General features: G+C 42.7%; 1 protein-coding gene across 7 annotated transcripts in view; it reads left to right on the top strand.

The window, feature by feature from the left end:
- Positions 1-26,152, top strand: part of CHD2 (chromodomain helicase DNA binding protein 2) — a 71,466-nt gene that overhangs the window by 5,016 nt on the left and 40,298 nt on the right. For 4 of the 7 annotated variants that reach the window (XM_063412373.1, XM_063412371.1, XM_063412372.1 and 1 more), the window contains exons 4-6: positions 3,626-3,686; positions 8,974-12,597; positions 25,801-26,008. In XM_063412373.1, coding sequence (XP_063268443.1) covers positions 12,536-12,597; positions 25,801-26,008 — 270 coding nt within the window. In that variant the 5' untranslated portion in view covers positions 3,626-3,686; positions 8,974-12,535. Of the gene's footprint in view, positions 1-3,625; positions 3,687-5,161; positions 12,598-25,800; positions 26,009-26,152 lie in introns of all 7 variants that reach the window. The other 3 variants (XM_063412367.1, XM_063412368.1, XM_063412369.1) reach the window with 3 other exon arrangements.

Genomic DNA, 26,152 nt, shown 5'->3' with positions numbered 1-26,152 from the left:
TTGGTGTAAGTTTCATTCAAAAAGCCTAAAGTGGTACCCAGTTGTTACGAGGTATCTTGCTCTCCTCCTTGCAGTGTAAGTAAAGCAGCTTTTTAATGTTTATTTTTTAATTTTACACTTCAGATTCTGCATTTAGGATCAGAGTAACATGTTGCTTTTGAGCTTTCACCACTCTCATTGAAAGTGGGGGATCCTGTTTGCCTGTCTTAACTGGTTCCTTTTCACAGCTTCCCAGTGCTCATGTACTTCAGTGTATCCTCAGGACCTCAGCGCGTAAAGCATCTTCTTGAGGATGCACGTATCAGGATTCCCAAAAACACTTTTGATGATTTGCTTTCTAAAGTTGCATAATTCATCCTGATAACCAAAGAATCCAGTTGTGAACCCCCACCTAAGTGCAGCTGGGGTTTTTTTACCAGGCTTGGATGAAGCCTCAGTCTGTTCATAGAAAAGAGATTGTACAGTTTTCCATGTGCTTTACAAAATGTCTCTTCAGGTTATAATAAACTTTTATCTGCAGTGAGTCACTGTTGATGTGCAAGGTAGAGTTCAAATTATATTTATAGATATTGGACATGTGCCACCATCATGGATGTCCTGCAGCAAACACAGCTAACGACCAAGGTGATATGACAGTATGTTCCTGCAACTTCATCGTGTGACTGTGTGATGGGAACTGTGAGAACTAGAACTTCGTGTCAGAAATGATCTCATATCTTAGGAACAACAGGGCATATCTAAAATCCCACATAAGTTTTCAATTCAGAGGGTCAAAAATCACAGATGCTGCAGAGTCTATTACGATGAGGGCAAGACCAGCCTGGGTCACACAAGTCTGATAATAGTGGTGGGATTGAACCTGTCAGACTTGATTTATATTCCTGATACTAAATTCTGAAGTGTCTGAATCTGCAAGTTGTAGCCGACCTGCTCTTTAAAAAAATGTAGAAATGTAAAAATTAAAAAACACAGTGCTCAAGAGCAGATCTTGGCTGACCTGAGCATTTTATGATAACTATGAAATTGAGCACTTTGATCTTAACAGTCTTGCATCTTTCCAGTATTGTCCTGATGCTGATTGTGCTGAATAGACATTACAATAAAAGCAGCTTTAACTGCCCCTTTTGTGAGCTCTTCGGAGCTGCCTTTTCTTGGCAGAACAACTTGTTTTCATCTAACAGTGGCTTCACCTCTAGTTCAAGTAGACCTCAGTGGGTTGGATGCACACTACTGGCACTTGAGGGAAGTTCCAAGTTCATGCTTATGCTGCAGTGTGCTTGTGAGAGTTGAGAGGGGTCAGGAGAATCTCTCAGTTTGAGTGCAGACCTCTTCAGCAGAGGAAGCTGCTCCTCTGTGGGGATACAAACCCCTGTTAAGTGTTCTCATAGATAGGTTTTGGTAGCATTGACAGCATACATGGAAGAGCATTGGTGTGGTGATAGACATCATCTTTGCCAAAACACTTTGTTAATTAAATAATGAACACAGGAGAAAGATGTGATATTGGGTGATAGCTTTTGGATGTCTGATCTCCCCTCTTGCTGTAGAAGGAGATGCACTGTGTGATGGGTAGTGCCAATCTTTGGGGGAAGGAGCCATTGACCCATGATGCCGGGCGTGGTTTGTGTGGCATAGGCTGTACTGCACTTCATGGGTCTGTAATTTTAAAACAAAAATAGGCCCTAGCTATTAGATTACCTAAAAAAGTAAATTCATATTCATTTTTAAGTAGAGGATTTTTTTAATCACCCAGGCTACAACAATTACAGTAAGTAGTCTGATTAAAAGATTGTGACATTAGATACAGGAAATACAGCTGTTAACATGAAAGGTTAATTTTTTCAGCCAAGACTTGTATTTCCAAGCTCTGTTTTCTGGCTCATGGCATAAACCTGCAGCTTTGGTGATTTATTCTGTAGTTTAAGAGTGAATGTGTTTTGGATGTTAAAATTAAAAACTCAGAATACAGGGATGTATTCTATAATAGTGAAAAAATAACTCATGTGAACGAAATGTAATATATTATCAACATCCTCGTGTTGTTTTTACAAAACTCATTGTTTGGTTCACCCACTCTCTTCCATGAAGAGAAGTGTCTACTACTGTGTGATGCCACTCGGACAAACAAAAGATTCCTTTTGCTCAAGTGTGGTGAGGTCAGAGAAAACTCTGGTGGAGTCTTCATAACGTTGTCATTAGAGGAAGGTGCTTTGTAGTAACAGCCATATTAAATACCCTTATTAAAGTTTCTGTCAGACTACCACAGCTGTGTGCTTGCTCTAGAACTAAAGAAAACAACAACCAACTTGAAAGCAATGATGGATGTGTAGCTGTGCCATGAATTATTAAAAATGGCTGAGAGCTGGAAACTGAGAGTCTTCCAGTCATTAATTTTACCTGTCTTCATGTATTAGATTGGCGTTTCTAAGTGGCCTTTTTTGAGTGAAATGATTCAAAGGGCCCGAGTGTAACTCTTGTTGCCTTGGTTCATTTCTCGTGCCTTGGATGACTGGTGGATGCCCAATGGCTGATCAGAGTCCAGCAGCCATCTTGTGTTTCTTCTGAAATGGTGGATGGGCACTTCGCAGAAGTTCTGTGCTTCCATTTCATTGCAGCTGCTTTTGCACATTCAAATACATTTTTAAACCTCTAAATTTCACACGCATTAGGATATTCTATGTGCTTCTGCCAGTCTACTGCTATTTTTTTGTCATTTCCCCTTTTAAAGGCTTTTTCCATAGTAAGAGTTTCAAGTAAATTACATCAACAAAGAAATTACAACCTGTTCATCCCGTCTTTCTTTCTACACATCTGAGTGGCTGTCAAATGGAAAGGATTTAGAGTATTGCACGTTGTGCTGTCACTAGATAGGTTCATTAATTTTTATGTATTTGAGGCTATATTTCAATGTAAGGAGATTCTTAGAGATTACAAGAGATGTGATTTGTTTGTATGTCAGGAGGATAAACTTGAATGTCTTATTTCATGTAGTTGAAATTTACAGTAAAAAAGGGGGTTCATGAGTTGTTTTAGGTCTGTAATCTTGTTACTTTTGCTTAAGGTAACTGTGAATAAGAATTTAATGATACAGCATTTTTCAAAGTCAGATTTCCACATTTGGACCTTGCCTATACATGAGTAACTTTGAGACAGAGTGGATAATTTGTTCCACATAAATGTGTTACATAATGGCCCTGCATCTAGCTGATACCTCGTCTCAATAAAAAGAGCTTTTTATTTTCTATTGTGAAGGGCACGTCAGTTTGCTTAAGCATGCTTCCACTTGATGCGTGACTGATCTTTTTCAAAAACTTAAAAGAATATATTATTTGTTGTTTTTTCTCAATGCATTTGTGGACTGGGTCTGAATTTCTTGAGTTGTTTGCAAGTTCTTTAATAACAGGTCCCTTAGTGATACTTCAGTTTATTAAAATAAAAATAACTTGTGTAGCACATGCTGTGAGCTGGTAATGCTTGGGTGTTGTTTGTTTTGTTGGGGGTTTTTTTGTATGAGTGTTTTTGTAATGAAAGCGCATGCTTGGTCTTGCAGACCTTAAGGTCTAGATTTCTTCTATTTTTTAATTTATTTTAATTCAAGTGTTTTAATATCCCATTTTCCCTACAGATTTGTTGAGGAATTGATTTACTCACTGTAAGCAAAATAGCTGCTCTTGGTTGAAGCACTGGTAAGTTGTTATTCCTAATAACATTTACTTTTTAGCTTTAAAAAAACCCCAGCAAGCACACATGGCTATAAGGTTTAAGTAGTGAAGGCTTTGGCTGAGTACATTCTGCAGTTCCTCAGTGTGTGGCCATGTGTGCATGTGCGTTTCAGAAAAGCTCTGGGGAAGTGAGCAGTGCTTGGATAGTGCTCTCTCCCAGTCTGGCTGCAGAACAGCTTTCACATCTGATTGTAGTTCTGATGGCTTGCGTGATTGGACTCCAGATTTCACTGAGAACTTCTATATTGTAGTTTTGCTTGTTCAGAAGGGTTTTTGGTATGTAGATGTCTGTCTCCAGAGAGGTACTACACACCATTTGGATAACAAATGGTATGAGAAGTGTAGCAGGAAGAACTTGGCGTACAAGCATCTTGTGTTGTCCTTATGCTTCTCAGGATCATTGGGAGCCTTTGAGCAGGCAGTTACTGTCTCCTGTTCTGCAATTGTTCTGTTTCTGTTCTTCATTCATAATGCTCTAGCTTTGCACAAAATTATAAATGCCAGTACAATTTCCTGTAATTTTTTTTAAATTAAACTCCTAGATGATAGACTTGAAATCATTCCTCATATAGTCAAAACAAAAAATTGGCAGGCTTGAGTAGGTAAATTAATTCAGTTCTGTACTGGATGAATATCGGGACAGAATTCTTTCCCATTTCCTTAACTAAAAGGAACTTGGTCTTGACCTTTTGTCGTCTCTGGCACATTGTGACTTTCTTGGGAGTTGCCTGTAGAAAGACACAAGTCCTTTTTTCTTCCTCTCTGCTTAAAATTCAGACTCCTTGATTCTGCATATTTAATTGGGGCATCCACTGCATTTTGTGTACACAGATTAACTTCTTTTTGTGGGAAGCTCTATTCCTGCAGCACTGTGCTTTGGAATATATGCTTTTCTTTAGGCGACAGTTTCTTTTAGTCTGACATGCTTACCTAAGTGAGCAAGGCCTTCCTTAGGCTTCACATATGTTGGGAAAATGTTCCAAAATGCAAATGCACTCATTTTACTGGCCAGATGACAGTGAATTTTAGCTGTCCCGTGGCTGTGTTTGTTAACAGAGCCATCCAGCAGCCACTGCCTTCTGCATTGCCTCAGGTGCTGGGAGAGAAGCTGGTTTTGGACTCCAGAGTGCTGGGCTTCTCTTCCACTCCATGATGTGGAGACTAATGTCGAGCCCTTCTGAAAAGGATTATGTGAGGGTAAGGTGCAAACCTTGCCAGGATGTGTTAGTCTGGCCTGCTGCTGCTTCTGGGTCCATTTCATTTTGGACCAATTTTATCGCTTGAGTTTTCAGTCCTGAAGCAAAAGTTGAAAAAGATTACCAAAGACTTCATGGATTTCGAGGAATTAAGTTTTTAATGTGTGTACACAAACTTAGTTTTGATAAGTATTTAATCTCTTCTACTACTGTGATTTGTAAGTTTTACTACTTTTCTTTCAGAAGTCTTAAGCTGTTTTTCCCACTGCAGGTGTGTGGAACAGCATATTTCTTGGTATGTTTCTTCTCCAGCTATTCCTCCAAGCTCTTCCTATGCTATCCATTGATGCCTTCCTAGCCTAAATCACCTGCTAGAATCTCTAAACATGTGACTTATGTGCCATTTTAATATTAATCTTCATGTGAATCCTACATCTTTCTGTGTGTTTTTGTTTTTTTGTTGGGTTATAAATTGGCTATTGTCAGATCTGGCTCTTTGAGTAGAACTTGGGCTTTTCATTTACACGCTGAATAATTCTTCCATCTTTTTCTGGTTTACAGTCCTTACATAAGGAAGAGGTGAATGTGAAACCCTTAAATTACTTAATTGAAATAGTTGTCTATGAAAGAAGCTGCTTCAAAAAGCAGTTGTGAAAGCATTCAAATGGGTGGATCTTGAAAGATTTGGTGTTGCATTCTCTGGTTAACATGGTGTTTATTTGAAGCACCGATTTTTAACTCTCTTTTTTAAGAGAAGAGAGAAAATACTCAAAACCACCAGGGGATTTATTAAAGTTGGCATACTTTGATTAATGCAATAAAATTTAGTGTTTAAAAATAATCACAAAAGAGTGCATTTGTGAATAAAGCCACATCTTATCTGGAATTAACCTTGAAATCTGACAAACAGCCTTTCTTACCTAAGAATACCCAAACCTACATGGGTTGTGCTTTTACTGCTCTGCTTAAGGAATGTCTAATGGTGATAAAAGCAGATTTAGGGCTGTCCAGAGCACTTAGTTCCTGCTAAAGATGGTAGAGAATAACATAATGGTCTTAGCTGCCAATTAAGAACACTTCTTTCCTCTGGTGTAAAAGTTGCCAGGGATGTCGTTGAGAATAAAACTTTGCTTTAATGAACTTAGGAGTGTAAAACTTGAGGTTTGGTTTGCTCAGAACCTCATTCTGTCCATTCAGTTCCCTCTGTTGAAGTGAATTCCCTTTCCCAAGTAGGTCACTTTGTTTAAAAGTTTAAGCCTCAGATTTTGTTCTGGAATAGTTTGTAAATGTATTGGTGTCTTATCTATCCATAGATGTTGTACGTGTTGGGCTTCAGTCTCACATGTTAGGGAATGCAGGATTACAGTGGACCTGAAATGGCTGAAGCCATGGGTTTGGCCATAAGGAATGCCTCTTACTGCTGTATTCTTTTAATACAGCAACAAATAATTGCAAAAACTGAAAATAAAAACTTAGTAAACTCAGATGTTTTGTAATTGTTGCCTTGAATCTTTAGGCAGATTGGGAATGGATGGCATGGAGTGTCAACATGTTACCAGTGGCTTGAAGGAAATTTTGTCAGTATTACGGCACTACCCAAGTGTCTGATTTATGTGACCAAAATACAGTGCTTGGAAACGAAACCAAGAACTAGTAAATAACAAAAGCTTGAATAATGGGTGGATGCCTAATTCATTTTACAGAAGGAATGGTAGACTCATGTCATCTAGAAAAAAAAATGGGATTTTCAGTATCTACCTCAAGTGCAGGAACACTGCATATTTCTTCATGGAGGAGTGTATTTTTGTAACATTATTCAAATGTATTAGTAAAATGTGCCTTAATTCATAAGTAAACAAATACTGTGAAATCTTTTAAACCAAATGTAAATTTCACAAGTGTAGAGGCTGCTATTAATATTTTGGCTATTCCTGTGGCATCTTTTTGATGTATAATAACTTGGAGAACAAGAATGTGTTCTTAATTATAATACCTCATCAGTTCTGTTTACTGCTAATTATTTTACCAGATTTAGAGAAGAGGGTAAGATGAACGTCATGAGGTTACTTGCAAAGTTCTTGGTCCAACCCAACGTAGGTGAACCTAGCAGGGAAATAGCCCTGAAATTGCTTTTGGCAGGTCCTGTGAGTGTCTGAGGCAGAGGGCTGACCCAAGTGGAAAGAGCGTTTGAAGGGTGACTCATATATGTAACTAAATTACCTTTTTTAGAGGTGGGGAAAGTTGATGTCAGTAATTGGATTTCTATATGTTAAGCTTATTAAAAATAACTAAAAATTATTTTGATGGTCTTATTTATGGGGTTTCCACTTTATGCATATTAGTACTTCTGAGTGTTTGATTGTGACAATAATGGACAACTTTGTGGTGGTTCTTTTCATGTTTTGATACTTCAGTCCAGGCATTACCATGAAAAAATACTCAAAATTTTAATTTATCTTCAAATGCCTAAATAGATTTGAAATGAGTTTAGTGGGAGCTGGGGAAAAAAAACCCCAAACCTAAAGCAGCCTCAAAACAGCTTAGTGTGAGGGAAAAACACCTTTGGAGATATTTAATACATTGTCTTAACTGAAGATGAGTTGACTGTTTGAAATTGAGCATTTCTTTAAACTTGAAAGTTGTCTTTCTGAAAACGTGGATGTCCTGGGGTTGAATACTCGTGCAGCTATGCACGTTTCACAGTGCAAAGTGAAATTACCAGATCCCATATTCCACTTCTATGTGCAGTACTTACACATTGTATTTTAAACAAGGAATTCTATAGAACAGCATAAAACAGGACACACGCGTACTTGAGAAAGTCAGACTGGGGCTTGTTGCACTGCTTCCAGTGCTCTTTGCTTTGCTGTAACTGATTATTTTGAGATGAGACTGGGGAAGCTGGGATGCTGAAGCAGAGACCACTAGATGGCCCCACTGGTTTTTGTGGGTAATTTTGGCATCCCTTGTCAGAATCTGCCCAGGGTTATCAGGGGAGCAGAGTGGTGGTGAAGTTGGCTTTCAGACTAAAATGAGATTAAACCTATACATATTCAGAAATAATAAATTGATGTTGGGGTGCAGATACTCAAAATCATGAAGACCTTTTAAAACCCTTTTTGCATGTCAGCCCTATGGTCAGCATTGGTTTCAAAATGATGTTCTTAACACTTAGTAACTTCCTGTACCTAAGTTTTGCATGTGAGGAGGAGCAAAGTTTTACTTGAAGTAAATTGAGCTTATATTTCTTGGAAGAAGATAGGAAGATGGGAACATTGGGTTTGTATTTATCCATGTGGAATATTGTTTGCTCTGTTTGGTTTGTCACTCACCTGTGGGCATGATTGCTGTTCCATGATGAGTACAGTTGGAATATGGCTCAGGAGCCTTGCTGAAGGCAGCTAGTGTGACTTGTGACCATTTTCATCTCATTTCTGATGTGTCCTTCCCCACCAGTAACTAAACCAGTCATGCCATTTGCTTGTGTGTTTGCTGTTGCACTGTACATCTTTCATGAGCTGGAAAACTGGGTTAAGATGGTGGAATGTCTTGTATCCAGTCACCATCTGTCTATAAGAAACCAGTTATCATTGGTTTTGATGCACCTGTGTCTTTGAAGAAAGGAGCTTGAGCAGCACTTAAAAATTTTGGCTTGTTACAAGAACCTTGGTGTTCTACTAAGCAGTGGCAGCTTCAGGGGATGGGCCAATGAAAATGGTTGCAAGAGCAAATTTCTTAGATTTCCCACCACAGATTTTTCTAGTGGTTTAACACTGTGAAGAAATTTCAGATGGAATTCAGGGATCCTGAAAGGATTCTTGGACTTCTAATAATTTCTCCCATTTTTTAATATTTTGATTAAACTTTCTATTTTTGATTCTTTACTTGATTATTTGACATTATCGCTGATAAAAGTAGATATTGTGGACTGTGTAGCATGGAATGAAGCATCAGTTACATGTTTAAATTATCTTCAAGGTACAGTAGTTGAATGTCTTAGTTTAAAAGCAATGATGTGTATTCCAACAGCATTTTTCTTCTAATTTTTCATAAAGAATCCATTCAGATGAAGAGTGTCAAAAGGAGTCTACGAGTGAGACACCAGGATGGCAGTTCCACTGGGGATTGAGAGGTTGAGGAGTGGACTAAGGCATGAGTGCTGGGATGTCTGTCCAAGGAAAGGATGTTAAAACGTGGACTCTCATGTTATTGAACCAGAGAAGATCTGGGTTGTGATCATCCCATCAAAATGGACTTTGCATTTGAATTAATCAGTGACTGTCCAATGATGGTCTGTCTGAGGACTGGGTGGCTAAATTTTTTTTGGGTTGTGTTTGCATGACAAATTAATTTGGTAAAAGATCTGTTGCTACCCCTTTAGAGAAAATGTAATTTATAAAGTGACTTAAAATAAAAGGTTTTGATTTATTTCACACTTTGTGTTTGTCCTTTCTGGTTGAATATCTTTTATTGTGTTGATATTGAAGTGGGTTACATTTTTGGTTGTTATTAAACTGAGAAATACTTCAGCTAAGTACTGACGGCAAGGTAAAATTTGTGCTATACTTGATATTAAATGTGGTTTTCATTTGCAAATTATGTTCACTTTGCCATGACTTCCAATGATTTTTTATTCACTGGCTTGTTCATTCAGGTGCTTAATAGGGGTTTTCAGTACTTGGCCTATTGTCAGGGCACTGCTGCTGAACTTTGAAGTTTTTTTAAGATGGAATTGATACCAATTGAAGGCTGAGAAAATAAGACAATAAAGGAGTACTTGAATGTTTTGTGTAAGTTTTTTAGGTATGTTCTTGGGTTGTGTGTGGGTACAGAAACTTTTCAACAGATTTCCTGGACTACAGACTTCCTGAACAGTCTCTTTGGTCTTAAAATTGTTCCGTGCAAGTGTCCAGTCTGCTTCACTGCTCTTGCATGTAGCCTTAGTGTCACGATACTGTGCCATGTGTTTAGTGAGAAAAAAACTGAGTTATTTTTGATATTGCTATAGATGACATATTAACCTTTGCAAATGAATTTTAAAATGGTTCTAACATTCGAAGTCATGATTTCCTTACAAGTTTCTAGTGGGTCTAATAATTTAACTGTAGGCATTTCTTTTCTGTGTTTCACCTGAAACTCAAAGTTGTCTTTGTTTGATGTTGGTGGGCTATGATGATAAATCTGGTGCTGAGATAATATTGAAATTATCTTTGAAAACCCAAACAAAATCCTGTTCATTGTGTGTGTTGAACCATTTGCCTTGCTCAGACCTATTTGGAAATACCCATTTTTGCCATGATGAGCTGCTCATACCTGTTCCATCCAGCCATTTTGGTGGTAAATGCTTGCCCTAGTTTGGTTTTGCCGTGTGTTTTTTTTATGGTGGAATTGAATACTGGGACCAACCTGAAGGATTTCTCATTCAAATGAGTGGATTTCCTTAGTGTTTCAAAAAAAATGCTTGGAATGGTCTTGCATTGTGGTTTAGCTCTTGCAGTCGAGGTGCAAGGAGTCTTCTGTGGATAACTGGTGAAGTGGAACTCTTTTAAATGGCTTGTGGCATTGGAGAGTTCCTGATGAAAACCCCTTTGGAAAGAGGATAGATGGTTGTAGGAGATAATGGCAGGTGTGTGGAGAAGTTTAAGGGGATGGTGTTGGTTCTACTGGTTGAAGCCAATGGTTTTGGGCTGTTGGGATGCTGTGCCATGGATGTTCCCATAGAACCCCAAACTAGCCCATTGCCCCTTTGTCCTCCAGTGGTCCCCCAGTGGCTGATGGCTCTGTCTTGCGGTGCTTATGAATATGCAGGATGTCCTTGTGCTTTAAGGGGTTGATTTTGGTCGTGAAAGACAACTGGTAGTCAGAATCAAGCGGTCAGGGGATCACCTGGATCACCTCCATTCCCTTGGTGATAAATCCTCTCAGTTCCAGGATGTTGTGTTGAAGGTGTCCAGTGATTGATTTGCAGTTCTGCAGCTTGGCTATTGTGCAGCTTTAAAATTAATTTGTTGTGTTAAAATCTGTTAATGACCATGAATGGGTTAAGAAAGTGCATTAGAAATAAGCAATTTGATGGTGTTGGAGTGACTTGACCGTAGTGCCTTGGTGTGTAGCTGATGGAAATGGTTTGGCTGTTGGATTGGAGTTGTTGGGGAAACCACTAGGGAGGCGCTGTGGAGCTGCAGGGCAATCTCAGCCCTCTGGGGTTGGCTTGGGAGCGGGTGATGCTCCTGTCCCCCCCTGCCAGTGCCAGCACTGGGGGGCAAAGGGGAGAGCTGTTGTCTGGGAATTCTGCCACCGAACTGGGGGGAAGCTGCCCCTTGGGTGGGGTGAGCCCCAGGGTGGGCTATTGCTGCCTGCATGGCTGTGAGCTCCACTGCCATGCCTTCAAAATGGCTTGTAACAGCACCACTTCCTGTCCAGGGAGGAAGTAATTTTAGCCCAGGCACTGAAATATTTAGCAAATCTTTAAAACAAAAGGCACAAATTCCATTTCTTTCTGGCTTCCAAAGGGTGCCTGAGCCACATGGGGTTAAGGTGCCCCTTGAGCTGGGGTAGTTGGAAGGAGCCAGGGCTGTGGGGTAGCAGGCACCCTTTAGGTGGAGGCTCTCTCTTTTTTTGGTAGAAATGAAGGGGTGGGTCTATGGTACATCACCTGAGTTGTGGGGTAAATGTAGAGAGTGTCAATCAAAGGCAGAGCTCAGAGCTGGGAAGGAGCTCTAGATGGCGGCTGTGCCTTAGAGAGAGCGCGCTCAGCTCCGTGCCTTCCCCAACACTTTACGCAACTTTCCCTAACTTTCAGGCAGCCTCAGGGGGCCCCCACAGCCCCTTGCCTCTCCTAGGCACTAATCGGGGGCCGAGCGGACCTTTTTCGGGCAGAAAAGCAGCTTTTGAGGGCTCCCTTTTCGTGCCTTGCTGGAAAGAAGAAGCCGTGGAGAGAGCCCAGGTCGTTGTTTTTCCAGCTTAGAAGCCATGGCGTACCTCCATTTTTGTGCGCTCTCCTAATGAGCTTTTTCCCCCGGACATTTTTGTACTAATTACCGCTTCTTTTGCTTTATCGGCAGCATATTTTTGGGATTAGAATATATATTTTTCTTTCATTTTCTGAAATTTGTATTTTATCGGTATAATTCTAAATATTTTGGATCTAATGTTTTTCCACTACCCGAAACTAATATCGACTTGGTCCTGGCGGCAGTGCATGGATCAGGTAGGTGAGCAATTAATAATAATAATTTTTAGATTTCTGCCGTTTTGACTACTTTGATTTTCGACCGATTTGTGCTGTATTGGGATGACGCAATAAGATACAGAGATTATTTGCATCCAGTGTTACTTTAGGAAAGTTTGCAGGATGCTCCTCTCCTGTGTTTATTCTCGGATTTTTCTTGTAAAAATGATTATTTGTTTTAAATCTCCGGTTTGCCGTGTTGATCAGTGCTGTGTATTGTTATAACAATATCATTGCAGCGTCAGGACTTTGTTCCTGATAATGAAAGCCAGTGAAACGAACTGGGACCTTACCTTTCTTTCAACTTTTGACAGTAAATACCTGGGCACAGGACTTCAAAGCAAACAGACACCCCTGACCCCCTTTTAATATTTAAGAATAAAAAGATGATGAGAAATAAGGACAAAAGCCAAGGAGAGGAGGGTTCAGTCCACAGCAATGCATCGAGGTATGACCTATCAACTTTCTTTTTTTTTTTTTTTTGTAAAACCTGTGAATACCCTGTTTACTTTGACAGCCTTGGGTTACTGTCAGTGCTTAATAGAAAACATTTTACTGATTTTGCTTCCTTTTTAAGGAATGACCTTGAGATTGTTAGCATGCCACACCCTAATTTTTTTTGGTAGCAATTTCTGAAACTTGTGTTGTGACTTAAGGGCCCATGTCCTAGGCAAAAGGTACTGTACCTTTATTCAGGGCAGCCCTTGCCCCTGTATGATGTTTTTCCAGCTTTTGAATTTCAGTTTTCAGGTTTTTTGTGTTGTGAAAAATGACCTTGTCGGTTTAGCCATTGCTGCATTGCACCATTTTACATACAAGGCAAATTTTTCTTTGAAGAATCTCAGAAGTCTAAACTTTAACTGAGGGCCATACAGAAGCCTGGTGTAGTAGTAAATTATAGTAAATAGGCACAAGAAAAAGTTACATGAATGAAAAAAAGCTTATTTTAAAATATAAACTGGAAAGTGCCGGTTTGTCGGATACCTCTTACTTCAGATTTTATTTGAGCTTGTAGAACTTTGATTCTGTGGAGGTATTTTAGAATATTTTTATACAATTTAACCAGACAATGCCCTGCTGGTGATGGCATTTTGTATCAAAAAATATACACTGGGACTGTGTTAACAAGAGGCACCAAATGATTTGCTTGTTTTGTTTAACGTATTTTTGCTCAGAATATTTTTATTTACTTTTGTCAAGTAATGAGATTCTTTACAGATTTTTAGAAACTTAACCTTGATGTGGGAAGGTATGAAATACTGAAAATGTTTGTTTGCTGGGGATGCAGAAGTACAATTACCAAATTGCTCATTTTGTATTTAAAAGGTTGTCTCTTCTAAAAATTGGAAATCACACTATATGCATTTTGGGTTTTAGTTTGTAAATATTACTGAGTTTTGCATTTTGTTAATTTCAGTTGAATCTTGGCCTGTTTCTTTTTCTCTGGTGTTGTCTTCCTGCATTTTTAATCAACATTAATAAAAAAGAACTCTGAACTGTCTGTTGTATCACATGTGCTCTATGTGATGTTCAGGTGTTTGAATAGTATTCTTGATGTCCAGTATTTAACCTTCCTTAAGCACACAAACTTGAAATAGTGTGGGAATATATATATATTATCAAGTTACTGTAACCTTCTAGTAGAAACTTGGATGGTGTTATGGGTGTATTAAAAATGCAGTCATATTTTAAATTCTAAAGTAAATATGGGTAAGATTGTTTAATTTGAAATTATTAGCAACTAAATTAGCCTCAGGGATTGTTGAGGCACTTAAACAGCTTTTTTAATAATGCAGTTTAAAAACACATCAGATTTTCATACTGTGCATTCTTTACTGTAAATGCTGCACACAAAATATTATGTAAAAAGTCACTGTTTATAAAAACTTTTTCAGTTTATGTAAATTTTTATGCTTTTTTGAAGTGGAGATTATCAACAAGAGCAGCAATAGACATAATTTGTTGAGGAAATTGAAAGTATTTTATCAGTGTTGAAAAGGAATAGGAGCGAAAATCTGACCCATGCAGCAGGAGCCCCAAAGGGGTTTTTTCCCTAGGGGTATGAGATTTGCGTAGTATCTCGTGTGCTTTTGGGGTTTTTATTAAAAGGTTATTTATCATAATTGATCCACTTACATTTAACACCTGTTGTGTGAGGTTACCCTTCTCCCCCTTCACACCTTTTTTTTCTCAAAATAAACCTGCTGTGTGTGAAACCAACACACCTGAAGTGTGGGAACAATCGAGCACAGGCTATTTGCAAGTGAACCCTGTTGAGCTTATTTGTGAACTGTGAGTCAGCTCAATGTCATAAAATGGGTTTTACTTCCTGAGGTTGACCTGAAGGAGGGGAAATGATTTCTAAGAAGTAAAGCCACCCCTTTGCTGTATTGTAACCCAGAATTGCACCAGTGTCTACACTTGACATGCTGCTGAGACCAGCTTGGCATCTGTGGAAGTACCTGAGTGTGGAAGTTGCACAGTCCCGGTGGGACCCCTGGGTGGTGGAGGAGGTGGATATGGCCAGTCCCATTCACGTGGGCTGGAGAAGGGTGTTGAAGGGGAAGAAAATACAGTTCTTGCACACCACACTGTAGTGCCCTAACTGAGGAATTGACTCCCACTTTTCCAGTTCTAAGGAAGTACAAAGGCCTATGTGGAATAAACAAAAATGCCTGAGAGTGGTCCCAAAGCAGATCATTATTCTTTGGGAGAGAGGTGTTGTTAACCCTTTTCAGTTTGTAAGCTGAGGGTTGTACTCCTTCCTTTCCAGGTGCCCAGCAACACCTGTCCTTTGTGCTTTGTCAGTAAATGGAACTTGGAGCTGAGTGATTTCATGCAACTTTGCCCAACAGGGTAAAAGTTGCTCTGGGTCTGCTGCAGTTCCTTCTGACCCCCACCTGTGTGCCTGGGAATTTGCATGAGTAATTGAACACAACCTGCTGTATTTTCTAGCGTCTTCTGTGCTGCATGTCTGAAAGGCAGGTGGTGTGAAGGTACATCCATGGTCGGCCCTCCTGGGAAGTGCAGAGGCTGGAGGCAGGCTAGGCCCCCGGTGAAAGCCCAGGAGCGATTTTGCAGGGATAGCAAGTAACAGGCGTGGGAGATGTAATTTCCTTTCCCTTGGCCTCTATCTTGTTACTGTTACTCTCCCACCTCTGAAGTACCCGGCGTGGGAACGGTTTGAGCTGCAGACCCTGCAAGGCTGGACAAGCCCTTGAGTCTGTATCCAGCTCTGGGCTTCTTCAGCATTAAAACATCATTTTTTGGGGGCAGAAATAGGTTGCGGTGGGTTAGCTCCCAGGCCATTTTCTGTGCAGAGCTGGAGCTCCGAGGTCTGAAATGGCGTTTTTTTGCTCAGCAGCCACCTCCCAGCGCAGGGCTTTGCGCAGCACAACACCCTCGCCTGACGTGGCAGCCATTTTATGGAGATGTCGGTACACACGAACCAGCATTTGGCGGAGGGCGGGGGAGAGGAGGAAAACGATCGCGTTGAGCACAAAGTGTCCCCGGTGCGTGGCGCTGGGACAGGGGGCAGCCCGTTGTGTCTGGGGCCGCGGCGGGGCCGGGCGGGCGGCGGCGGCGGGCGCTGTCACAAAATGGCTGTTGTGTTCTTTGTGCCGCACCGCTCGGGCGCCGCGGGAAGCGGCCGCGGGGTTCAAAGGCCGCCCTGCGCCGGCCGCGCCGCCATTGGCTGCGCGCGCCGCGCGGGCCCCCGGGAGCGGCAGCGGCACCAGCGCGCCGGGAGCGGGCGCGGCCGCTGCCTCCCCCCGCTTCCGCTCATCTGCCGGGCGTGGGCTCGCACCGCTTTCATTTTGAGGGGTTTGCATTTTAATAGTGCCAGCTATTTTGAGAAGTCACTTGAAAAGAAGCAGGGCTATTTTTTGCTGCGGATTTTTTTGCCTTTTTTTTTTTTTTTTTTTTTTAACTTCAAAAGGAATTGTAGAATGTCATAGCATTCCCGGAACATCTGTATATTTTCTTTGTTTTTTCGTTCTTCCTTTTTTCTTTCAAGGAGAGGTGCAGCTTTCAGTATCCTTAAATCACCAAAATTCGCCGTTCCCTTTCAGTGTGCATTTTGCAATTGATTTTCTTTTAGCTGAGCAGAAACATTGAATACATTTGTTAAAATGTCTTAAACTGTGGGATTCAAGTTTTTATCGTGGTGATGAGTTATTTTTTAGCATTTGTGGCCATGTGCGTGTGCCGTGGCTTTCAGTTTCATTTGCACGCCTGCATTCTTCAATAAGGAGTTTTTTCTCCCTCCCTTTTTAAGCTTTAACCCTTTGTGAAACTGTCCGGAGCCCTTTTTGCAAAGGAAAAATGCTTGATCAGTTCGGGACACAAAAGGAATAATGTGCGAGGAATTCAGATGAATGGTGATGTAATCTGTGTGCAGCACAAAGGAGATTGTTCTTGTTTTGCTTTGTTACTTCTGTTTCACATTACCCTCGTGAAGGAAGTGTCTCATCTAATTACGCATGCACAATCCCGAGGCTTTCAACTCCTCTGTTCCCTGTTTAGTGATTGCTGCCAGAGATGGATACAGTATATACAGTGCTATAAAAAGGGCTCACCAACTGCAAGAAGCTACATTTAGCTGTAATTCATTGTCTTCTGGATTGTTCTTTTTTTAGTGAAACATCTTAAGCTAATTAAACAAATTTTATAGGTTCTCCAAAATGCATGACTTCTGCTGAATAAAAATTGGAAAATGGGAATAAAGAGCTCACCTGGGTAATTCTGTAACCCAGTTTCTGTGGCACAGCCCGTGCTTGGACAGGGGCGTTGCCATGGCTGAGTGCACGTGTGTGCAGACGTGTTCCCAACTCCATGGGTGCCTTCACCAATGGAAGGTGACGTGGCTCAGATCACAGATTGGAGCCTGTTCCCCTTTCTGCCGGGTTGATGTTTCACCTGCTGCACTCTGAGGGCAACAGTTGCCCTTATCTGCACCTTCCCCCACTTCCTCCAGGCTGGAGCCCAGCTCGGTGGTGGCATTTCCAAGAATGCAGATCCCGGCTGTGCCTCGGGACAACGCTGGGCCTGCTGTAACCACACTTCTGCATTCAAACACTTCCACTGGGAGCTTTGACAGGAGAGAGGAGAGCCAGGGAGGCACCGATGTTTCATTTTAATGTCTCCAATTTGGTGTAGGGATAAACCAATTCCTTGTCTTTGTTTTCATGTTTCACCCCTCAGAAAGTTGCTCATAGAATTAATTAGCAGGTTACTGAGCTGCCAAACTTGCCTCTGAGGAATTTTTATACTGGGATATCTCTTAATTCAGGTTTATCAGTGCTGATTTTGAGGAGCAGTGAGGGTACTAGTGGCAGATGCAGACTGGCCTTGAGGTGAAGTATCTGAGACAGTGAGCAGGAGTCTAGGGACTGAACTGAAGTTTCCAGTGCCATGGACTGGCTGGTTTTGAACTCAAGACAGTCCCAGTAAACCTGCTTTGGGTGGGATTGGCATCTTACGCTGTAATTGCATCTCCTGATAGTAACCTGGAGGTGTGTGTATCCACTGTATGTTGTTGCACACAACGGTCCCAGCAGGAATTGCAATGTTAAATTAGGCTGCTAAATTCTGGAGATGGAAAAGGTTTCTAAATCTCTCCTTGCCCCTAGCTGAAATCCAGCTCAGGAAGGAGGTGATAATGGCTGGAGAAAGCTGTTCTGCTTTATCTCTCCTCTCCTTCAAGGAAAAGAAATACAAACAGCACAGCATTGTGGGAGGAAATGGCCTAGATTACCATTATTAGACAGAAGCAGCCTTCTAGCAAAGGATGTGCTGTTTTACTGACATGGTGTCTGTCTTCAATCTTTCTGGTGTGCTTTTATTAAAGACATGTCCTGAAATGCATGTGAAGATGCTCTTTCGGTAGGTGCTGGTGAGTGTGTAAAGCCCACCTTCACATCCCGGAGAGGAGCCTTGAAATGAAAGAAAAGCCCAGAGGAAAAGTTTACCCCTAGTGACTTGCAGTGAAGCTTTTGTAAGTCTGTCACACTTATAATGCCTCCTTTTCTTAGAGGGAGTATCTTTTGGGTATAATGAGCCAAATCTTGCTGAGTCTTTCCAAATGTGCAGCAGTTTATTTTATATTACAGCTTGTGTAGCACTGCTGCTAAAATATAATTTTCAATCTACACCTTCCTTTATATTTTCCTGTGGGCTGAGATCATCTACTCTGTACTGCATGTGCTTTTCTGACCTTGACTAATAAGGGTTAAAAATTAAAAAGTTTTTAACGGTGATCTCAGATTCCTTTCTGGTATTGTGCTGGAAGTGCTGGCATGGCGTTTGATCTTGGCGGGACTCAAGGCAGTGTGTCTGCCAAGCTCCACAGATGGGATAGGATGGGATGTTTAACACTTCATTGCTCACCAACCTTTACCCCAGCTATGAACAAGGGTGTTGCAATGTCAAGAATCCACTGACTCCAGAACACCCGACTTCTTAGGAAAAAGCTGTTTTGCAACTATTTGTTTCTTGCAACTGTTATTGTTAGGTAATTGTTAGGTATGGATGACTTAATAAAATTACTAATACGTTAATTATAGGAGTCGTTTGCATCTCTCTGATGGCAAGGAATCTCTGCTTCACTACAGAGTCACCAGCTGAGATTTGAATGCCATGTGCTGTCTGTAAAATTTAGGCTTAGTGATGAGCCTTAGATCTCTTGGTTAAAAACAGCTTTTAACAGTCACTTGGAATAATCCCCTCAGGCCAGATCAGGCTCCCTTTTTCTGAACTGCAGGTTATATGGAACCATAAAGGACTTTCTGCACCATCAGGTTCCTGTTAATGGACTTTGGGTCCTAAATTTCCATATACACTGCGTGTCTTTTATTTGAGAGGTTTTAAAGGAAGTTTACAAAAGGAAAAGGGAGAAAAGGCATCCACTTTTTCTGTACTAATTGTGTGTGCACGCTCCAGCCCCTCTCGTGCATTCCCATGTCCTTTGCCAATGGGATGCACTGTGCGCAGAGTCCCCTTTGTGCTGCCACTGAGCTTCAGCCGGGCTGTCCCCGGCAGCACATGGCCCAGCGGTGGCTGGAATCGGAACGGCGGAGGGCACAGGGACAGCCCTGCCCGCTATCTCAGGAAGGTGTGAACCCCCAGGCTCCTGCTCCTTTCCTTGGCTAGGCGTGAGGAGGGGCAGGGAGCTGCCAGCAGCCAGCCCGGGTCCTCCCGCTGATGGGGGATGTGGAGCCCGGAAACGCTTCGCTGCCTCCCGGGGAGGGAGAGATGGGCCCTTTCAAACCCTGAGAACTCCAATTGTTCTTCCCTTTCTGTGCAGGGAAAGGGAAGGATGCTGCCTTGGAGATTATCAATGGCACTCCTTAATCAACCAGACAGGTTTTGACTCCTTTTGTCCTTCTGCTGTTTTGTTTTTTTTTTTTCCTTTTTTTTTCTCTTTTCCCATTAAACATCCCAAGCATTTTCAGCCTCTGGCTTAAAGATCAGTGAGAGAGCCAGCTCTTTCCATCATTAATGAATTGCTCCTTTTGCTTGCTTATGCAAGCACAACATAGTGTCTTTGTAGTGGAGGAAAAAACCCCACCAGCTTCTGGAAAGTCTGTATCATTTGGGATAGCCCAATGTGCTTTGCTGAGCTGCAGGAGAGCAGTGAGGGATATATTTAGCTCTGCCTTTGGCATTTGAGAGTCCTGTGCTGGGGTGAGTATCAAAGGCCAGAATAGGCTGGATAGCCTCACAGCCTAGTTGAGGTGGGTATTTTGGAGACACACATCTTGGGTGCGTAATCCCTTAGCTGGTACAGCAGCACCATGGCCCAGCTGTGCCTAGTGCTGTATAAATGTAATTAACACCCAACCCTGCAAGCCAAGTTTGCAGGCACAGGTGGGAGAAGGGTGGATTCTCCATGAGAACTTTTCATATCCCTGTTTAAGGGGAAGTAAAAAAAAAAAGTTGCTGATCATAAAGTGAGGTTAGGGAAATATTTTTATGTTTCTTTGAAGAACATGGAAGGGATAGCCCTGTCACCATGGGAGTTTGCTGTGCCCCTCTAAAGCTGCCCTGGATTTGGACAAATCATATTTTGAGTATTCAGAATTAAACAAGTTTGAGACCCACACCTAAACAGTATGAGGAGCCTGGTTGTGTTTAGGATATTTTAGTTTAAGTTCTTGCTTGGAGACAGTGTAAAAGTTACCATGGAGAGTAGAGGAACAGGAATATTCTTCCTTTCCTTCCCCCCATTTCTACTTTTCCCTGCAGGAAATAAACTGGGAAAAGCTCTTTCACTGAATGACCCTTCTCAAGGCTTCTCACTCAGAAAATCTTTGCCTTGGGAGACAGGCAAGCACCAATCACTTTTTAGTAGACTTTCAGAATGAAATCAAGGGAACTGAAAAAGCTAGGAATGAATTTATTTATCTTCAGTGTCACAATCTGTCCTTCGCTTGACACTCCATGTGCTGTGTCTGTATCGCCTTGTCTATGATTACTGTGGTATTCTCCCAGTCCTCTGTGGTACCCGTATTATCTTCTCTTTATCCAGTGATCTATGGCTAGAATCCATCTTGTGTTCCTCTCCCTGGCTTGTTTAGCTTAAAGGTTAAATTTAGTTTAGTGCCTTTTTACAGCTACTCTGTGACTTGAGTGCACATATCAACATTGACAGTGCTTGTTTGTATTTGCAATATATGTAGACATTTCATATATGTTAATATAGAAACATAGAATGGTTTGGGTTGGATGGGACCTCAAAGATGATCTCATTCCAACCTCCCTGCCATAGGCAGGGACACCTTCCCCTAGACCAGCTTGCTCAGAGCCTCATCCAACCTGCCTCAAATGCTTCCAGGGAATGGGGCATTCACAACCTGCTCCAGTGCCTCAGTAAGCTCAGAGTAAGGAATTTTCTTCCAAATATTTAATCTAAACCTACTTCCTTTCAGTGTGAAGCCATTCCCCTGTGTCCTGTCACTATATGTTCTTGTAAATAGTTTCCCTTCATAATAGGGAACATTACATTTGTAGATCAGATATGTAAAGGAAATGTTTAACAGCAGCACAGTCCTCATCTCAGTCGGTTTGTTTGCCCTTTCTGTAGTTTGTTACCGTGCTTGTGTGTCCCACAGTTTGTGCAGATCACTTTAGGAAGACAGACATGTTTAAATAGTTTTAAGTTGGTGGCCTGCACTGGCTTTGCTGCTCTGTGCTTTGGAGTAAATCTCAGGTTGGTTCTGCTGGTGGATGGGAGTGGCTTGGAGCAGTTGGCAGCCTGAACTGAAGAGCTGTGGAGGCCCAGGAGCTCCTCTCAGGCAGAGTTGGCTCTGCCAGACACCCCTGGTCTGGACTCTGCCATGGTCTTGCTGAGGCCAGTGGGGCTGTGGGGACAGGGCATGGAGTTGGGCTGGTCCAGCAGCTGCCTCCATCCCTGGGCTTCTCACCCCCTTCCCAGGATCTATTAGATTGGAAAAGATCCCTGAGATCATTAAGTCCACGCTGGTTTTGCCTTGTCACCTCTGCAACTCGTCTGCACTGCCAAGTGCAGTGTATTTCCATTGTTCCTGGTTACTGTAAAGGCTTGGTCCTGGCTGGGCTTAAGCCCAGTGACCTGCTGTTTCTCTGGGCTATCCAGATGTGTTACCAGGAAGCCTGGCAAGTCCAGCCAGTGCTGGGAACATGCAGGGTGAGGAGGGATGGGAGCGGGGAGGGGCTGTGTCCCAGCCACCTGCCCGGGGCATTTTGGTGTCAGTGAGCCAGGGATGCACACCTGGATGTGAGTTACCCACAGCACTGGTGATGCTGTGGCCAACGATGCACAGGAGTTAAACGTAATGGCTCCTGCTGTCAGCCAGCCCCTGATGTTGTCCAGCCATGGGACAATCTGCCAAGGTCCTTCCCCAGCCTTCACAGGGTAGTTCTGCTGGTGCCGAATCCCTGCAGAGCTTGCGAAGCCCAGTGGAAAGTTGCTGGATTCAAACTTGTTTAGATTCAAAATATTCATAACCGTTCTTAAAGCTGGGAGGAGCTTTGCTTGTGGGAGGGTCTTGGGTTATTAATCCTCCTTTATTCCTCTGCCTGAATTCAAGTTCTGTCCCTCAGAAGCCACATTTCAAACACTGGGGCAGAATGGTCCCAGTTAGAGCCATTCCCCGGTCAGTTCTTGGTTTCACAAATGCATATTGGGGTTATTTTTTCAGCTGTCTTGCACCTTCTGGACGTATATCTACTGTTTGTTCTTACTAAAAGCTTATAAAATGATTTGCTGTTTGCAAAGATGATTCCCTATAAAATGAAGTCATACGTGAAATATTAAATGTGAAGTCTGGAGGCTTCAGGCACATGGTAATTGCCTTTTAAATTCAGATGCCTCACTGTAAAGGGTCTTATCGCTGCCTTTCAGCTACTTATTTCTTGGAAGGAACATGTCCTTCCTGGTAAGGAATGATTTAGTTTTGCTCCCCCTCAAGTCAGCAGCAGGCTCTTAATTAAAACAGACTTACAGCCTAAAGTATTTCTTAGAAACCAGAGGAATGTATTTGGCTGAGTCTTTGCAGCTCTCAAATTTTTTTAGGGGTTTCTCACTTCAAGGAAGCTACCAATGGTCATCTGTTGCTTTCTTTTGGTGTTCATGTTTATTTTGGTCTTTTTGGAGGAGGGTGGTTTGGTTGAATTGTGATTTTTGCGACAAGGAATTATATCTTATCCCTCACTTACAGTTTAATTGAAAGCAGGTCTTGTTTGGATGCTTACTCAAGGGCATTAAACCAGGACAAATTCCAAAAATAACTTCTGAAAAGAGGACTTAAGTCTCCAGGTATATACAGTGTTAGGCCTTATTTGACATCTAATGTTGCTAATACATTATATTCTGTTGGCAGGTAGAAATTCTTCCTGATTATCCCAGTGACAGTTAGAAAGGATTATTTTATGAAAATAGGCCTTTCAGTTTTTTTATCTGACCAACATAGAAAAGAAGACAAACATATATTTTGCCTCGATAACAGGTTGTTTATTAAAGAAAGAGTTATTTGCAACAGCCTTCAAAAGGACATAACCACTTCTCATCTGTGTTTCTTTCCTTAGTAGCGGAAGCAGATGTGCAGGCAAATACCTGCACATACAGATGTGTATGTCACCAGAGAAGTCTCTCTCTTTTCAGATGACACAGTTCAAAGCCTGGAAAAAAGAACTACAGTGTTCAGATAATGTTGCGGATAAAGCACATGAATTATGGCTATTGTTGTGCAGAGAGCCTGTGTCCCTGTGTCCTTGAAATAAAGCTTAGGGCTTTGAGGAACAAAGAGCTCCAGAGCGGGAGGAGGACACTAATTACTGTTCTGCCTCTAAACAAATACTGTCAGAGCTGTCTCGCCTCTGTCTTGCTTGGGCTGTTAAAATTCCTTCCAGCTATTGCTCAGAAATCTGATTGAAAGAAAAACTGTCTTCCTCTTCCATGTGTCCCTGTGGGACAGGGGACGCCGACATGCCTCAAGGAGAGCCTGATGTTGCCACTTAACTGTTGTGACAGCAGAGGTCTGGATGCCTCCAGACCCCGTTCCTTTGTGGAGGCCCAGCAGGATGGTGTCCTGCTGAGCCCTGCCCATGGACACACCTGTCCCCAGAGCTGCTGCAGTGCCATTCCCGGGAGCAGTGTGGCACCACCATGGGTTATGGCTGTGGCACCATCACACCTCATGTGTGAGGCACCACCATGGATCAGGGGTGTGGGCCCACAGGTCACGGCCATGGCGCCATCACAGGTCATGGCTGTGGCAGTGGAGGGCTTGGTGGACAAGGGGGGACTGTTGCAGAGCCCGCAGAACAAGGGGTGTAGTGGGACACCGTGCATGGGGCTGTGCCTTTGGTTCTCGTGGGTAACTTTCATCCATGGACAGCGACAGGCAGGAGGGACTGGGCAGCCGTGGTTCAGCTTGAATTTCCAGTCCTGCTTTGCAGGACACAATGTGATAACCCGGTTGCCTGAAACTCAGGCTGGGACAGTGAAACAGCAGCCACGGGTGATGGCTTCCCCCGCTCCTTCTGGAAGGGGCTCCGTTTGTGTCCCCTCAGTCTCGGAGGGCCGCGGTTCCCCTTCCCCGGGGCAGTGCCGGGGGTCCATCCCGGGGGTCCATGGCAGGGATCGGGCACAGCCCCGCGCTCGCAAGATGGCGGCGGAGGGGCGGCCGCGAAATGGCGGCGGCGGCGCCTGAGGGCGCGCGGGTGCTGCCCCCTGCCCGCTCCCGGGCCCACATCCCGGACCCCGGGGTTTGTCCTGCGGGAGCGGGGCGGGCCGCGGCTCCAGCCGGCATCCCCACACGGTAATCCCTGTGCGGGCGGATGGAAATGTACACGTACGCATGCTTTGGCTTTTTTGCTCCGGGTTGGTGTGGGGTGGTTTTTTTTTTTTTTTTTTTTTTTTGGTTTTTTGTTTGTTTGTTTGTTTTGTTGTTGTTATGTGGTTTTTGTTTTCTTTTTCTTTCCTCTTTGTATTATTTCTTGCTTGAATCGTGAAATCTTAACAAAGCCCTTGATGTGCATTGTTACTTTTGTACAAAAGTAGGAAAAAAATAAAAATCTGTTTCATCCCTCAGCAAAGTTCTCCTGACTCTTCTTTCATAGTGTTCTACTTAAGTGGATCCTTAAATATCACAAACACATCCAGCTGGCAGTGGAATGCTGACTGGGAAAGGGGTGTTCCTTGTTCCAAAAGTTTGTAGCATCATTGTCACTGTGTTTTTGTTTGTGGCAGTGGGATTTGAATGCTGCCTTGCCAGCACGTGTGTGATAAGGTGTACTGAGATTTCAGTTTGTTTTTTTGGATCTTAAAATTAAAAATACCTATCTTGGGAGTGATTGGGTAAAGGTGTTTTAATAGTTTGGCCATCCAAAATAGTTTGGCCTCTTGTTTTGTTGAGGAGCCTTTACTAAAGAAAATACTCTGTGTGTTAACCCACTTTTATATAAAGATACTGGAAAAAAAAAAGGGAACTACACCTACTTAGTGTTCTGCTCTCCCATTATTGGATTGAGAAATGCAGTCTGAACAGCGCTGGTGTAATCCTTTAAAGAGGAGCTGCCCCAGCTACAAGCCCATTTGAGCTCCTTTCTTCTCCCCTATTGCTGAATTCATTATTTTTGCAAAAAACATTATATTTAACATCATTAATGGTGTTATGGGTATAGTGTTTGATACTGACCTCTTCCAGAAAGTGGATATTGGATTTATTTTGAACCACTGGCCACACTAGGATGCAGTGGAGAGCTGTGCTTATCTGTATTATAGCAGGATGGTCTGTGGATGCTGCAACTCCTACTGTACCTTACTCTTCTTCACTCCAAGGCAGCCAGATCCTCCCAATAGTACCTGTGCTGCTGGTATTGCTGATGCTTCTCTTCACCTACCACCACTGCTTTGGTTCTGGATGAGCAGGAGATCCTGGACAAGGATTTTTTGGGGCTGCACTCTCACCCGTGTTCATTGCCAGTCCTGGGAAGGAATTGCCTCTGCTGCAGAATGCCAGTGTGGGGTGTTTGGGCCTGCAGTGTCCACACTTGCATTCAGGCTTTTCCAAGCCTGTTGTGGCTCGGATATGTCTCAGGTTTGCTCGCTTCATATTTCACAGCTGTGTCAGTGCAGTTAAAATGTAACCTCTTCTTTCTCTACCATTAGTCACTCGGCATCCGAAGAAGCCTCTGGCTCTGACTCTGCAAGCCAGTCTGAAAGTGAGCAGGGCAGCGAGTCAAACAGCAGCTCCGAGTCCTCTGAGAGTCAGTCTGAATCTGAAAGTGAATCAACGGGTTCCAAATCCCAGCAGACCCCTCCTGAAACCAAAGAAAAACCAGCCTCTAAGAAGGAAAGGATAGCAGATGTTAAAAAGGTATTACCCCTGCTGCTCTGCACAGACACGTTACTCCTGTACCCACCACAGAAGGTCGGACAGCAGGACCTCAGTGAAGTTGTGCCCAACTTCTTGGCCACTTTGCATGTGGACCAAACAGCCTCTGACCTGCAGTGTCCCCAG

This window comes from Prinia subflava, chromosome 15, assembly GCF_021018805.1.
Source record: "Prinia subflava isolate CZ2003 ecotype Zambia chromosome 15, Cam_Psub_1.2, whole genome shotgun sequence".
In the NCBI taxonomy this organism is placed as follows: domain Eukaryota; kingdom Metazoa; phylum Chordata; class Aves; order Passeriformes; family Cisticolidae; genus Prinia; species Prinia subflava.
This window is presented reverse-complemented; position numbering and strand designations above follow the sequence as displayed.